Source organism: Pagrus major, chromosome 17, assembly GCF_040436345.1.
Source record: "Pagrus major chromosome 17, Pma_NU_1.0".
Classification (NCBI taxonomy): Eukaryota; Metazoa; Chordata; class Actinopteri; order Spariformes; family Sparidae; genus Pagrus; species Pagrus major.
The window spans coordinates 15,718,819-15,734,750 of record NC_133231.1 but is presented as its reverse complement, the minus strand read 5'-3'; the positions used below and the strand labels follow the sequence as shown (position 1 = coordinate 15,734,750).

The window sequence follows — 15,932 nt, the reverse complement described above, 5'->3', positions numbered from 1 at the left end:
ACCAATAAATAAATAAATGTTTTCTGAAAATATTTGTTTTTAAAGCACAGGTTAGATCCACACAGTCAGCCTTGCAATGTGAGCTACACCACCAGTTGACAGTCTCACACCAAACACTGAGACAACTGCTTCAATAATGCACTTTGACCTCCACAGACACAAGTCCAAAGGCGTGCATTAAACATTTAATTTCTTTAACAAAAAAAAAAAAAAAGGACTGAAGATATTTTCAACATTCGTCGTCAACAACATGAAAACACACCAGAAGTTTTTTGGGGTTTTTTTTGGAGCTAACACACACACACACACGGCTGCAAGTCCCAGTCGGGCCTCTGCAAAGAAAAAAAAATTTAAAAAAAAGATCCCCCAGAGCTTCTTTGGTTTAAATAGATTGATCCCATGTATCCAGCATTGGACTCCAGATTTGTCCCGTCAGAATGTGATAAGTAGAATCAGCAGTCACCTGGAAGGTCAGACAAGCATTCATTAAAAAAATAATAAAGCTGCTTCAGGGAGACCACAGTACAGTCATTAAAAACATTTCTAGTGGGGGTTTTCCGATCGCTCTCATGTCTGGATCATGCAATTTTTTAAATTTTTTTTATTATTTCTAGCTGAAAACCAAGCGTACCATTTAGGGCATAATTTCTCCAGATGCTAGTGAGATGTTGACATGGACCAAGCGCCCTCCATCCTCCATACAGAGAAGGCGTAGCTCAGCCTCTCATGAGCCACATAACTACAACTTGCCATTTTGGAGTCCAGCTCGTCGCTCTGCAGCACCTGGTAGAGGAAGTCGATGTATCTGGCTGCGAGTTTTAGGGTCTGTATTTTGCTCAGTTTGTCCGAGGGCAAAGTGGGGATAATTTTCCGCAGAGCCGCGAACGCCTCGTTCAGAGACTGCGTCCTCTGGCGCTCTCGGACGTTGGCCATGACCCGCTGCGACTGGAGCTCCTCGAAAGACTGGGGGCTGCTGCTGCTGGACTTCTTCCCTCTTTTCCCAGGGGTCGGGCTATCTGAGTCCTCCCCGTTTTTCCTACTCGGTCTCCTCTTCCTCCCACATCTCTTCGGCTGTCTGTCCAGCTCCCCCTCGCTGTTGCTCAGGCTGTCCACAGGAGAGACAGGCGCGCTTCCCGACTCTTCCCCCAAATTTTCCTCAGACATCTCCACTGCGGGTAGATGGCGGCCCAGAAAGTGTCCGACAAGTTATTTCCCTCTCATGAAGTCACGGAGTTAGTCCACCTGTAGGTCTGTGTGGCTTTGGAGACACCAAAGTATCCATAGATGAGTTCCTGGGAGGACAAGCCTTTTCCGATACTTGAGAAACTTAGGCAGTTCTTATAGGCTGCATGGCGTAAACTTTTTGGGGAGGGACAGGATTGGTCAAGAAGATGAATTACGTGAGTGAAGGGGCGGGAGCACGAGGAACTATCAGAAAGGCTCCTGATACAAAGTCAGAGCTGGAAGAGATCACTGCAGTTTCACATCATTGCACTATTATTACAAAACCAACCAAAATATAGATATGCTTTTAATCATCATGACTATAATATGATTTTCACTGCACGAAAAGTCTTTTCATTTTATTTTAATAGGCTCATACAAGCTTGGGGAAATCGAATGGTAAATTGCCTCATTACGCATAAAAGCTCCAGACGAAATCGCGTTTAAAAAACATGCAATTATAATTTAAATGTACGTTTTTTAACTGCCTTTCTTTTCCTGCACGTCTGAGCGCAAACAGTGCGCATTTTTATTCTTTCCTGCGTCCATCGGCATCAGAATAAAACGCCTATTTTCGCGTGATTTCAAATCACTCCTCTTATATGTTTGCTATAATCTCCAGTAATTGCACGAGCTGACACTTCTTTTTGAAAATCAGCTGTTATGCAACCTTGGCACTCTCCGCAGGCCTAACCCACGTGGATTCTGGATTTATGTTTCCATCTAGTCCTACTTAAATCAAGTGAGATCAAAGGACGTTCATATAGGCAACATATGATCCCAATCTTACATTTTTGACATGCAGCCAGTACTGCAGAGTTTCAAACTTTTGCTTGAGAGGACTGCTGCATGCTCTAATTATATCTCCCACAAGAGGGCATGTGTTTGGTATTGTGCAATAAACCACAATATATATGTAAAACTGTAAAAAGAAAAAAAAAAAATTACATAAAGTTTATATTTCCTTGTTCATCCAGGAAACAACACAAGAAGTTATCATTCCTTGTTGCTTCTAAAGTCAGAGATGAGGAGGGGGCAACTCTGTTTTAAGACCCTCTGGTATTTACTACGCTGGTGATACAATATCCATCTTGTTTAGTGGAGGATTACTTTGTTTAGGTTGAGAAGGCCGTGGTCCACAGGAGCAGCATCTGGTTCAGGAAACAGGGGGGCAGTCAGGGTCAGAGGTCATAACACCAGCGAACATCCATTTACATCGTTGAGGAGGCCTGAGAGTGAAGCACTGTTCCATGGGGAAACACAGGCTTGTTTAAGTGTCTCTCTTTGAATCAGACATTTTACATTTAACTAAAGAGATCCACTTTTATTAGACTCATTTAAATCACTCTGCTGCAAAGTAAATGTAAAATATCACAGCTTTAAGTTTGGAACTTGTATCTGTACATGGAGATGATGATGCTGAGTGAAGAAAACAAGAGAATGAGCAGCTCAAGCCTCTTGGAGGTGAGTGTACCTGTCTGCTGGCCCTGTCCATGGTGCTGATCTCAGCACGCACCACTCTCTACCTGCTGTACCTCACAGGTAAGTAGGCAGACCTCCAACCACTATGGCTGCATCTTACTGCCTTCATTTCTTCTGCTGTATCTCCTAACTAAAGTAGCAGTAAGTAGATTTTACTCTTATATTCAATCTGCTGTTTCTGCAAAATAGAAAAATCTGAAATCACACAAGGATCACAGTTTTAGATTCTGGGAAATCAATATCACAGAGAGCATCGCACATCACCACCCTGGTAAAAAAAAAAAAAAAAAGAACCCAAAAGAACAGAAAAGGCTCAACTTCCTAAGGAAACTTAGGAAGGCTACATTCCAGAGCCAAAAACATCACAAATTGGTATGGCCTGTGCATGGCCCAGGACAGGAACGCACTGCAACGGGTGATTAAAACCGCCCAGAACATCGTTGGTACACATCTATAGAGCATCAGTGATATTGGAGAAGTGAGATGTCTGCACTGAGCCCAAAGTAACTAAAAGACAACACCCACCCAGCCACAGTCTGTTCACCCTGCTGCCATCTGGCAAAAGATACAGAAGTATCCGCTGTCATACCATCAGACTACAGAGCAGCTTCTTTAAAGTGGTGAAAAGTAACTACGTACATTTACTCAAGTACTATGATTAAGTACACATTTGATGTACTTGTGCTTTAATTGTGTATTTTAATTTAATGCTTCATGATAACACTATATTTCAAAGGGAAATATCTACTTTTTACTCCACTACACTAATATTAACTGTAATTACTTCTCAGATTAAGATTCTTAATGCAACATTTATGACCTGTTTATCAATTATGATGCATTGTCAAAATACCCAACAGTGAAGTGGTTCAAATTAGCTCCACCCAGAGGAACTGCAACATTAAAGAACTACTTACATGTTTGTCTCTACCTTTCTTTTAGTAAATTGATCTGAATACTTGTGTATACTGTGCCTTTACCAGGTAGCACACATTAAAGAGGTGAGAGGAAACAAGGGCAGCTGACCGGTTGTTTCTCTTTTTTCTTTTTTTCTTTTATCTACTCCTTGTCATTTTTGTTTGTTTTGTTTTCCCTTCTTGACTGATGTGTACAGTATGATTACACTTCATTGAATTTCTGATATTTTCACAGGAGGGGACTGTTGGCTTCCTTCCTTCTCTGCACATATCAGCTAAACTTTATGATTGTACAGTATGTTTTTTTAACATGACGTTTACATTTTTCATTTTATTTTTCCAGGAGAGTCCCATTGAGATTTTCAAGGGGACCTGACAAGACAGTCAGCAGCATCAATTAAACACATAGTCACCAAGAGAAAGAGCAAAAGGAAACAAAATACAGTAAACATGCATAGGGAGACATTTCTAGGAGTCAGTTGCCCTAATCAGATAAATCAAAACATTGACATCCTGAGGAATCTGCTTCTATTTCTTTGATTTTCATACATTCTTTGAATTTCAAGTCATTTTGCAAAATACTCCATGCAGCATTTTTCCTCACTTGAGCAAATAAAAACAATAAAACCAGATTCCAGCCATATTTGAACTTGGCATGTTGTGATTGTCTGGTCAGCATCAAAGACTCCAAGTCCATAAGAATGCACCTTCATCCCCTATTTAAGAACAAAAATAATAAAGAAAAAACTAGTATTAACACCCACGCTACATGTACATTTCTTGGCAGATTGCTCTGCAGAGTTCAGCTCTTTGCTGCTGAAGTGACTCTGAGAAAACACAGCTGCTTCTCGGGAATATGATGTCATCATGGGACAACTCCAGTGTTGATCTTTAATAAAGACAAAACCTTCATCAGTCAGTTACAGACTGTCAGGGCCTGACAATTACAGGAACACAAAAAGGAGATAAACAGCACCGGTTGTTTTTCGGTGTGATTTACCGGACATTACTGTGGCCTGGAGCGGCCGATGGCTAATGACAGATGAAGAACGCCTTTGTCCTTATCAATGAGCAGTGAGTGGGTGTTATGATAAAGTCAAGTGTATATTACTGACTCATGCAACTTGACACACCAGTCATGAGTGACCCCAGAGCGTCATTAACCAGCCCTCCCCGAGGTCACATCAAGGCAGACACAACTCAGGCTCTCACTCACTAAGTCCTGAGCCAGAGCCAGATCCACAGAGACCTGTCTATTTTCTCTGCTCCAGCCCTGGAAGGCAGTGTTTCTCTATCAGCCTACTCATATCTATTGAAATAACAAACCACAGTCCTCCACATACGAGGCTCCCACAATTGACAGTGATATTCATGTTCACTCCATTAAAGTTCAACCGCAATGAGTGCAGTGCCAGCCCGCCAAGATGGATCAACTGCACGGGGATGAGAAAAGACAGGGGTGCGTTCTTCAAAGAGCAGATAGCCTCTAATCAACCCTCAGGACTAACGAGGTCAAACAGCAGAGATGGATGACAGCATTTTTCCTCAGCTATAGTCTCAAAATGTCCCATTCGGTGTAGAGAAATCCAGACATCATATCAGGGGATTTCTGATAACAGTGGTCCAGTGGTGCTGAGAGAGGATCTGCGGTGTTGAACTGGGAGGTGAGGATGAAAACAGCCTTTTATAAGCTGTCTGGACACATAGGGGCCAAGACTCCTGAAGTTAGCTGTAAAAGAAAGCCTTTGAAAGCAGACCGCTTTGATGTTGCAGGTTCTAATCGTGGTATTCCTGTGGCAGAGCACAATTCAACTTTGTCAAAGAAAACCGAGCAAATCCTGCCCAGTCCTGCAATCTTATCTCATAGAAAGTATTGTTTTTCCTGCGTAAAAAGGGGCGCATGTGCATGAGCGTGAGTGTAAAAGATGTTCTGTTAAAACTATTCGAGTCGTCCTAATGACCCTGTGGGATATCAGACAGCTCTACTGCACAATGACACCTTATTAGCCACTAAGAACCAACAAACCTCCAGTATGTTTTCACAGCTTGGAAGCTCCGGGTGATGTGGGGTCTGAGGAAGAACTGGCATCCCAGCAGTATAATCACACACACACACTCACACACACAAAACAAACAGAGGCCTTCCTCCAAGGGTTTGAGAGAAAGCGTTTCACTGGTCTCACTTTACTCACAAAACAACAGCACATCACTAAACAAAAGCTCGGCCAATCACAGAAGTCTGCATGCAACCAACATAACCTCACTTCCTGTCAGTGAGGACTGTAAGATGACCAGCAGCTCATATATTTTGTGCCCTTGCCACTGCTAAATCTCAAGGCCTCTGAGCCTGCTGCCTATAAAGCTCGCTGCCACCCAGCAGACCACACACACACACCCAGGCTGCTGCAACACAGGGACCAGTGCACTGACCCGTGCAATGGAAATATCTGTTCACAGAGTTACAATAGCTTAACCATGTTTTTGGCCACTGTATAGGAGCTTGACAGGTGTTAACTATAAGTAAGAGATATTCTGACCGTTAAGGAAATGTGGTTGTTTCTTTTTAATTGGTCTTTTGGCATCTTAATAGAGGAAAGCATTAAATTTGAGGAAAAATAGGCCAACAATTTTCATGAATCTGCAGCTTTTGCTCAATCTACGATTCTTATTTAAAGCTGCTTAAGATAGATTTTTGCATCATTAACGGCTCACTTTGCAACTTACACAGTTTTTCTTGTATTTTTCTTTATTTTTCTTTCGAATTGTATTGCATTATACTGAGTTGTGTGTTTCTATTTTTTTGTGCAGTCTATTCATGCCAGTGAGGGTGGACCAATCAAGGTTCTAGTGTTAAACAGTTACAACACACAGTTAAATACCAAATGCAGCATACAGCACAGATGTATTTGGGCTATAAATATGTCTACATACACTAAAAGCATGTTAGATCGGAAATCACAGTAAACCGTGGTAGTCATTCCTGCGTATGAGTACATATTGTACTGACAGCGAAAAGTGTTCAAAGGTCATGACACCAAAATCAACCCCTCCCATTCAGTGCTAGTGGTGTCTATGCAGATAGTTTTGGTTATACGTGCTGTAGTTTGAGGAATCTGTTTTTGTGATTTCTGACGCCACTCGTACAATGGAATTTTGTTTGTGGCGCTCATAATATTGAAAAACAACATTCATGAAACTTGACAGCGGCACGTCTTTTCCAGGAACAATGCCCCAGTTACTCTTGATGATCCACAGACCTCGCTGTCAACAGTTTTTATTGGAATTATTTTCTGCAGATGAAAAAGTCCCAATGAAAAGCACATAGAAATATGAAACAGGTTACAGATCCGACACTGTTCATCTGATTTGGAAGTAAATGCAAATCACAGCTGACTGTCAGCAGTTCAACCACATAGTTATTGCATTTCATTTTCAGAAGAAAGACAGCACTATGTCACTTTGTGTGACGCTTTAGGACTACATTTCACACAAAGATAAACTTACCCTTAAATAGAATGTGTTAATGATAGTAGCATTAAAGTCATTGGTAAGATATTTAAAACCATTTTTGTTATATTTGTAGAAAATTTCTTAACATCCTGACAGCAATTCATGAATCAAATGAGCTGAGAAAAATAAAATAAAATAAAGAATTCTGGTGCCTGTGGCTTTTGCATCCCTCCAACAAGCCTACCTGCTTGTTTACCTACTTACCATTTCCCTCATCAGGAAAAAGCAACCATATAGGTCAAACATGAAAGCAGCTTATTACAACCCATGACAACGTTTCTTGTTAGGCGGCGATCTCTAGAACCAGAGGTCAACAGTAAGCTCTTTTAACCTACTGTGTGGTTCAGAAGTACTGTAAAGCTAATTCATTTATTTCAAAAGTTAAGTTAATTCATAGGTTAATATCAAAATATATATATTTACAATGTGTACACAGCTGGCTATTTGTAGATTTATGTTTACACAATTATTATTTGCATATTTACATGCAGTTACATTTGAATCTGCCTCTCTGGTTTTCTTACCTTGGTCCGGGTCCTGCTGGTTCCTGATTCGCTGGTTCAGTGTTGTTTGTGTGAAAGACAGGAAGTGGTGTGTTACGTCACGTTTTCCTAAACCTAACCAAGTAGCCGTCTTGCCTAAACCTAAGCAAACTGTTAGCAAATGATGAAGGTCCGGTACACCTGCGGCTGGTAGGCTACACTACAACGGTCATGTTGTTTTGGGATTGGTGATGTATGCAATTTTGGGAGTTTCTGACAATCGAGCTCTTCAGTTGTTTTGGTATGAGGATGTGTTGAGATGACCGGAATCTTCCACAAGGCGAGAAGTTGATAATGCTAAAGCTAAGGGAGCTAGTCGCACTAGAATGGTAGACCAAGTGCAGTTAAATTTCCCACTAACATGCTAGCTTGACAGTGGTGAGTACTAATAATAGCCATGTTCATTGTTTACATTCATTCCGAAAATGTTTGGTGTTTTCTTGAGTGAGACATGAGATAGTTGGACACGGTAAGAGGCTAACCCAGTTAGCACAAAGCACACACCCACTGCAGTGAGCAGCAACTGCCGCGGCGGGTAGTCTTTCCGGACTGAGGTATGTTCATGTTGGATATTTTACTTGTGTTTGTGGCCTTTAACAGATTTGTTTATTGATGTATTTATTAGACTTCAAGCCTTTTTAAAAGAAAAAGAAAAAGCTAAAAGACCTTGCTGAACGTAGAAAACTTGCTGCTAACACATCTCCCAGCTGGCCGGTGAGCATCATGGGGCAGTCGTTGTAGTCTGGCTGTTGGATACTTTCATATTTTAGCTTGCTTTTGCTGGTTTCTACAATCTTACTAAATTCATACTTCCAAATATACAATGAAATGAAACACTTCACACAAAATACAGCAGAATAGGCAAAAAGTTACAAAACTCTTTTGATAAATGAATGAAAGCGTCTGTGGAATGGTCTTTTTTGTAAGTGAACACCCATATTCAAGGTTGCTCTGCAGGTGCATGCTGGGAAACAGTCACAGCAACTCAGGAAAAATAGATTATTCTTGCTGTCATTATCCCACATGCTAGTTCTTATTTTATTCTTTCACATACTGAGCATAACTGACAGGATGACTTGGAAATTTCATCACTCATGCGTCTCCAATGAAATAATAAAAGTAAAACTAACAGTTGGGAATGATATCTCTACCTCTGGCTCAAAGCCCAGTGAAATAACCCTGGCAGAAAACATGCCATGTCACACAGACTTATCTAAGTGATGAGCATAATAGTAGTCCAGTAGTCCAGTGTGGTTCTTCACTCCAACCACAGGTGCTGCGAGGATTCCTACCACAGTCCCTGTTAATAAGGGCTGTGTGAGGAGAGGGGAGGTCAAACAGAGTGCTCCAGCTGCACGCGAGGATGAATAGCGCACAGGCGGATGATGGGCAGAGGTGTGGGGGCGGGACCTGGGGAGTGATCAGGACAGAGGAGGGTCTCCCATCCTTCGCCAAAAACAACAGAGGAGGAGTGTGGAGGATCACGCCGGCTGCTTATCAGATAGAAAGTAGATAGATAGATAGATAGATAGATAGATAGATAGATAGATAGATAGATAGATAGATAGATAGATAGATAGATAGATAGATAGATAGATAGATTCCACACACCCCTTCTTTTAGACACTATTCATGTTTCTTTAAGCCCTACAAGCACACATCATAATAAATTCAAAGACAACCTTTGCAGGCAGTCAATTCTAAATTATGTGAGGTAGTAACGACACTAACTCTCGTCTGAACTGCAGCTGTGTGTTCCCATCTCCCCCAGATTTCTGCTCACCTCTGCTCCTCCCTGTGTGTCAGTTAGAGGCGACCTCCTCCTCCTCCTCCTTCAGTCAGACCAATCTGTCAGGACACAATAGGCTACCTCTCCAGCTATGTTGTTTTTGGAATGGGAACCCTTTCAGCCCTGCTTGTTCCCCCTCTTGGTTGACAGAAATTAGCCAAAAAGACACTCTTCTTTGAGGGATTTACAGTATCTCCCCGCTCTCGACTGACAGTAGATTTTTTTTTTTCCCTCTCTCAGGGTGTTTGTTTGCTTTTACTCATCAATGTGGAAGTTGTGTGATCGTGGCCACCCAGCTGGGTATCTCTTCAAGATGTGAAGTCATTCAGCTTTACTATCACCTTCAATACTTCCAATTGGAAGAGTATGACAGCACTTTACAATACAGCTCAGTAATAACACGGTAATAATGGGGTAATAGTTAAGTAATACTATATAATTGTTTCAGTGGATATCTAGGAGGTAGACCGCGTTAACACTGGAATTTATGTAACGAGGCAAAAATGGGCCAAAAACAAATAGAACAACAAGGGAAACTATTTAGTAATGCTGATATTTTGGTACCAAAACTGCTTAAAATGAAATGGTTATATCAGTGCAATATACGGATTAAAAATGGTAACATGATGACTTTAAAGGGTAACTGCAAATTTACCTCATTAAAGTGTGTTTGCAGGTCTTGAATTAAATACGACCACATATGTGAAAAAAGTAGTATAAAGTCTTTTGTGGCTCCAGAGGAAGCTGCATGTAATCTGATAACTTGCCTCCAGTGATGTCACTCAGTGACAAAGTTGCATTGTGGGTAGTGTAGGCGCCAGGCTTTGAAAAGCACTTTTATCACTCCCAAAACACTGTTGGACTCATTATGGTAAATTTTAAAACAAATGATCAACATTGATACAACAGAACGAGAGACATCACCTTCTCTATTCCACACATTCTTCTTCCTTTTCAAAACCTGGTGCTTACATTTCCCACAATGCAACTAAGACACTGAGTGACATCACTGGAGGTACTTTATTATATTATATGCAGCTTCCTCTGAAGCCACTAAAGGCTTTATACTTTTTTCTATGACTTTTCCCCCCTCTTTTCTATACTTTTCTTACTTTTTTAATTTATAAATTGGTGAAGTTACCCTTTAAGGCTTAAGGTTTAATAACCTAATACAGCAGATGAAACATTACATGATAATGAAGTAATATCGTAATGTAATTGGAGCCGTAATGTAAAGTGCTACAGGACATTAAAAAGGAACACGATTACTTACAGTTAACTGAGTGATTTCCTCACCATTATAACCAGCATTAGATAACTTCCCTATCAGGATGAGGTGCAGAGCTGTCATGACAGAGTGAAGGTGGACTTCTTCACATACTGAGCTCTCAAACCTGTTAAAGACATTACTCGCTGTTTGGAAGTGTAGACACCTGCAGCTTATGTCTGTTCTCACCATCTGCTGCAGGACATTCTTTAAGTAAGGGAAGCAGGTAACAGGAATGTTTCTCTAATACAAAAATAAGCAGCAGTGGTTAGGGTCTGTCACTTGCAATTTTGAGGTACTTGTACTTTACATGAGTGTTTCCATTTTATGCTGAATTATACTACTCCACTGCATTTCAGGGTGACATATTTTATTCTTTACTCTACTATATTTATTTGGTGGCTTAAGTTTCAAGACTCACAAGCAACCTCTCAGAGTAAGATCTGACATGTTAAAATGTATGTTACAAAATAGTTTTCACTGTAAAGATTTATCTTATCCAAGACGTTTTCACCTATCAAAGAAAAGCGGTGTCTAGTTGGGGACCGTTGTCATTTTCAAGATGTCTTTTCCTTTTCTGATAGAATTATTAACTTCACCTCAGTCACCTGTAAAGTACTTTGCCTCGCAATATCCTAATAAAGTTTGATTGATTGATTAATGAGTTGTTAGCAGTTCCGCCAAACATGAGGCCCCCTCTTAAAACGTCCAGTGGTTTCATTTAAAGGCGCAGTAAGTGATTAAAAAAAAAGATAGTTGATTGTTGAGTCTTGATCCCAGGCTGTCAAACACAGACGCTTTGTGTTGGTGTAAAATTGGTAGTTGGTTTTTAGACTGACATTAACAACAAATCCTTGAGTCTTATTACCAGGTTGTCAAATACTGGCGATTTTCTTTCTTCCAAATAGATTAAAATAACTGTTCAAGGCCGAAAGAGGTAAAATTATCTAATATCTTACAAAAAAGGAAAAGATAGAGAAAAGTTCATAAATATGACTATAGATTTGGGTAGCATAACTTTGTTTTTTCTTCTTTCCCACCCAAAGAATCATCCCACGACCCTTGAGATATACCTTGTGACCCTTTGCTGGGGCACAACCTGTAGTTTAGGCACCACTGGACTAAACTGTGAATAAAGTAGTTAAAACTAGCTCCACCTCCAACAGGTACAACCATAAAATGCTGCTTGCACATGGATGCATCAGCATTTACAATATAATTTTGTAAATATGTGATAATACATCATTCAGAGGAGCCATTTTTCCTGCTGAATGAGTACTTTTATTTTGGGATGGGATTGCAGTCTGTTGATAGAGCTTGTGTTGTGAGGTTGGTGCACTTTTTAAGAAGAAACCATTAAATACAGGCGAAGTAGTGAAGTGCTCATTATTAAAAATGCTGTGCTGCAACCCTTAACATTCCCCCGTCTCATTCCCAGCCCACCTCCATCTGGTTTTTACATTATTGACGAACTGGGAGTGTCACGGTTGGTACATCAGACCTGTCAGCAGACACGCTCTTTGCACCTCCCCCGCACCATCATGGCACACCTGACAAAACTTCTTACTGCCAGATAGGATGTGATCACATCAACAAAAATAAACCCAACAGGGGAAACTGGAGAAAGACTTTGCCATCATTCCACTGACAGCAAAGTAATCTCACCAAATCAGGCACTTTGTTGTGGTCTGAGGCGCAGATGCTTTCTCAGATGTTTATCAAGAGTATTTGTGTCTTCTCATTTCCCTTAATCTTTATCACAGTGTTCTGCCATGACGAAACTCTGTGAGGTTGTTTGATGGAAAAAGTGAGAGTCGGAGAGCAAAGTGAGGTGTCCAATGATGTGGACGGTGATTACTCACAAAGCTGCTCCGAACGCTGCCAAACACTCCAGGTTGTTTTTTCTTCCCTGTGAGTCATTTGGTAACAGAGCTTCCTCCTTCCCAGCGGTGGTCATGGGAAGAGGCTCCAAGCAGGCTGTTAGTCAGCAGAAAGGCATTGAACTCTGGGTAACAATCAACACCTTGTAACACACACCACAAACATCTTCAGCTAAAACTGGAAACATACAAACCATTACAGTTTTACAGTGCTACAACAGTGTCTATATTTTTTCTGATATGAACAACTTGCATCCCCATTCTATGACATTCACATTAGTGTGTGCGATAAATGCTATTTATATTTCCAATCTTAAAATGCTGTTTCAGTTGGAGCCACTAAATTTCAGATTTTCTACCAGAGATTTGCTGTACTTGTTCCCTTCTGCTGGGGTTTCCTGTACTTGATGTATATGGACTCCAACTATAGTGCAGGTTGCTGTGGTCTCAGCATTTAATCATTCACTCAGTGACTAAAACACCAGTGATAAATGAAGTGCAGCCATAGAAACTGAAAGCCCTTGTCCTTTTTTTCCTGACTTTTCTAATTGCTGGACTTTCTCTGCTTTCACATCATCTATTACCAAATTATTAGGGCTCAACAAGAAATGGGGGAAGGAGGGTGGAGGGAAGGGTGGTGGTCTTAGAGACACCACCGGCACCTTTGCAGCGTGCATAAATCACCAGGCTAATAAATTGAAAGCTAAATGACTTCTTGCCCTCTACATATATCATGGAGGCAAACCAAATGAAGCCTTATATACCCTAGAGGACAGAGGAATGCTTCTGTTCATAACAGTGATTTGTGGATGGCTCCCCTGGCTGCTGGCTTCAGAAAGCAGAGTCAAACTGTTTGGACTACGAGCGTGCTTACTTATAGCAGCATGGTTAGGTAAATCAGATGTATATCAGCATGTGGAAACGAGTTAATTAGGAAAAAGTATTCTAACATCCAACAATGTCTATTTTTATTTGCCCTTTTTATTCTTCAAATATACTTAATTTTATATACCACTACATTTTCTGTACAACTGCGATACTTGCATTTGTTCTAACAATTAAATTCTAAAACAGTATAATAATGTGTCTCAGTACTTTATTGTGTTATCATTCATGACATGCCATGCTGAAAGTTCATTGTTTGTGATCCAGTAATTATTTACTTATCTGGTAAAAGACATGATGATACCATTATTATGTTTTCATGTATGTCTTCATGAGCAATAACACATGAAAGACAGCACAAATGAAGAACTGTGGACAAGAACTGAAACTCACTTAAGACCAATACAATGGCGCCACCCACTGGACTGACACCATCATGCTCTGTGACGTTTAAATTTGTGTCTACCATGAAAACACAGTGAACTGTAGCTAATAATGATTGTTTTCACTTTATCAGCCCAAGAACAGTGAATTAAAGGTCAACTGTGAAAACAGCCAAAATGAGAAATTTAATGTTAAGAAAAGTTGAGAGTTTTCTCGGGCAGCTGTTTACATCCAGTGGTGTAAAAAGGATCCAAAAGTCAAGTTTGAGTAAAAGTAAAGATATGGCGTTAAAATATTACTTTAGTAAAATGGAAAGTCACCCATTCAAGTGGTATTTGAATTAAAGTCTAAAAGTATCTGATATTAAAAGTATCAAAAGTACAAGTAAAAGTGAATTATACATACAGTATATTTACATATATGTACAACATATACTATACTATACTATGAGTCAAATGATTATCTGCCTGGATGATTATCGGATATTCAGCATTTTTATGATTATTGGAATCAGGGATTTTTTAGTCTTTTCAATCAGATCCATTTTTCGAATTGATTTAAAAATACGCTAACTTGGGGCACCCCCTTAGCTCAGTTGGTAGAGCATGTGCCCCATGAGGCTGTGTCCTTCATCTTGCTAAGCTTTCCTGTCTAATAAAAGCCATGAAAAGGCCAAATGAGAATTATTGTAAAACAATTTGCACTGCAGCTCTGATGAAGCCTGCGACTGGCAATATATGTAGTAACTAAAGTTATCAAATAAATGTAGTGGAGTTAAAAGTACAATATTTGCTTCCAAAATGTTGTAGAGTGGGAGTAAAAATTCACAGAAAACTTAACCCAAGTTAAGTACAAGTACCTCAAAACTATGATTAAGCACAGTCCTAGAGTAAATGTAATGAGTTACAATCCATTGCTGTTTATAGCAACAGGCCAAAATCACTCCTGCTCTTGTCTGTTAGCACTAAACCACGCGAGGAGTACAGGAAGCATTAAATGTATCTTCATAATATGACGGATGGTCAATGTCTTCTCAGTTTGTGTATCATCCAAATTCCTATGAAGAATGATGCATCAGTGGACTAAGTTTTTCTTGGCAGTTACCTAGGATCAGAGCCAGAGGAAACAGCATTTCTTTCTCCTCTTAAAGAAAATAAAATCCTGCCAACCTCTCCTTAATCCCACCTGGATCAGCAGAGCAGATCGAGCAGCTGAGATAGGCTTTGTTTGTGAGGTCTCACCCTGTCCATTGTCCTGATGAAGAATCATCTGGGACACTTCTTGAAATGCAATCTGTGAAGCCACGAAACCAGAAAATACACATGAAGTATGCTGAACAAACCTCAGAATCTTGGATGTGTGCCTATATTACTGGAATTAAATGGTGCAGTCAATGGATGCACATAAGGGTGAGAATGTTTTCAGTGTCACATTTTGTTCTGCAAAGAATTCACAGGAGAGAGGAGACGCTTCAGCATGTGTTGTCCTTGATACTGTTAAATAGTCCCACACTGAAAGGCGGGAGTGTCAGTGACAAGGACTACTTAAAGTGTTAATTTGTTGATGTGTTAAGAGGAACAGCAGTGACTCTGTGAAACACATCAGCAGTCTGGAGAAGCTGTTGATGGAAAAACACGACTGAGATATATATAAGATGTTTTGTGATCATATATTTGGACTGAGAACAGTCAGTCCAGAGTTCAGAGTCAGCCCTTCATACAACTAAAAATGCTCCTTTGTGTGCAAAGAGGTAAGAATAGGACAGACAGCGGTCTACAGAGAAATGGACAAAAACAAGAGATGAGTCAAACTTCAGCCTACTCTCGAAAAGAGGATGAGTAAATGTGGTATGTCATAACAAGCCAGTGTTGTGGTGGCTCTAATGTGGTGTGTTCATTTTCCTGGTGTATTTCCTGGCCCGTAAATGCCAGAAAACTCAGAGCAAGAAAAAATAGTTGTCACCTAATGGGGACTGAGTCATTCAGAATAACAACACTGATAATTATAGTGGACAAAGGCTCACTTAACGGTTAAAGAAAACAACTGAAGAGT

General features: G+C 40.3%; 1 protein-coding gene across 1 annotated transcript; it reads right to left on the bottom strand.

The window, feature by feature from the left end:
• Positions 1-342: 342 nt before the first annotated feature.
• twist1b (twist family bHLH transcription factor 1b) lies at positions 343-1,164 on the bottom strand. Its single transcript, XM_073485842.1, has 2 exons — positions 632-1,164; positions 343-463 (listed from the first exon to the last, which is right to left on the bottom strand). Exon 1 carries the CDS (start codon positions 1,162-1,164, stop codon positions 658-660), a length of 507 nt encoding a protein of 168 aa, XP_073341943.1. The 3' UTR covers positions 343-463; positions 632-657.
• Positions 1,165-15,932: the final 14,768 nt, after the last annotated feature.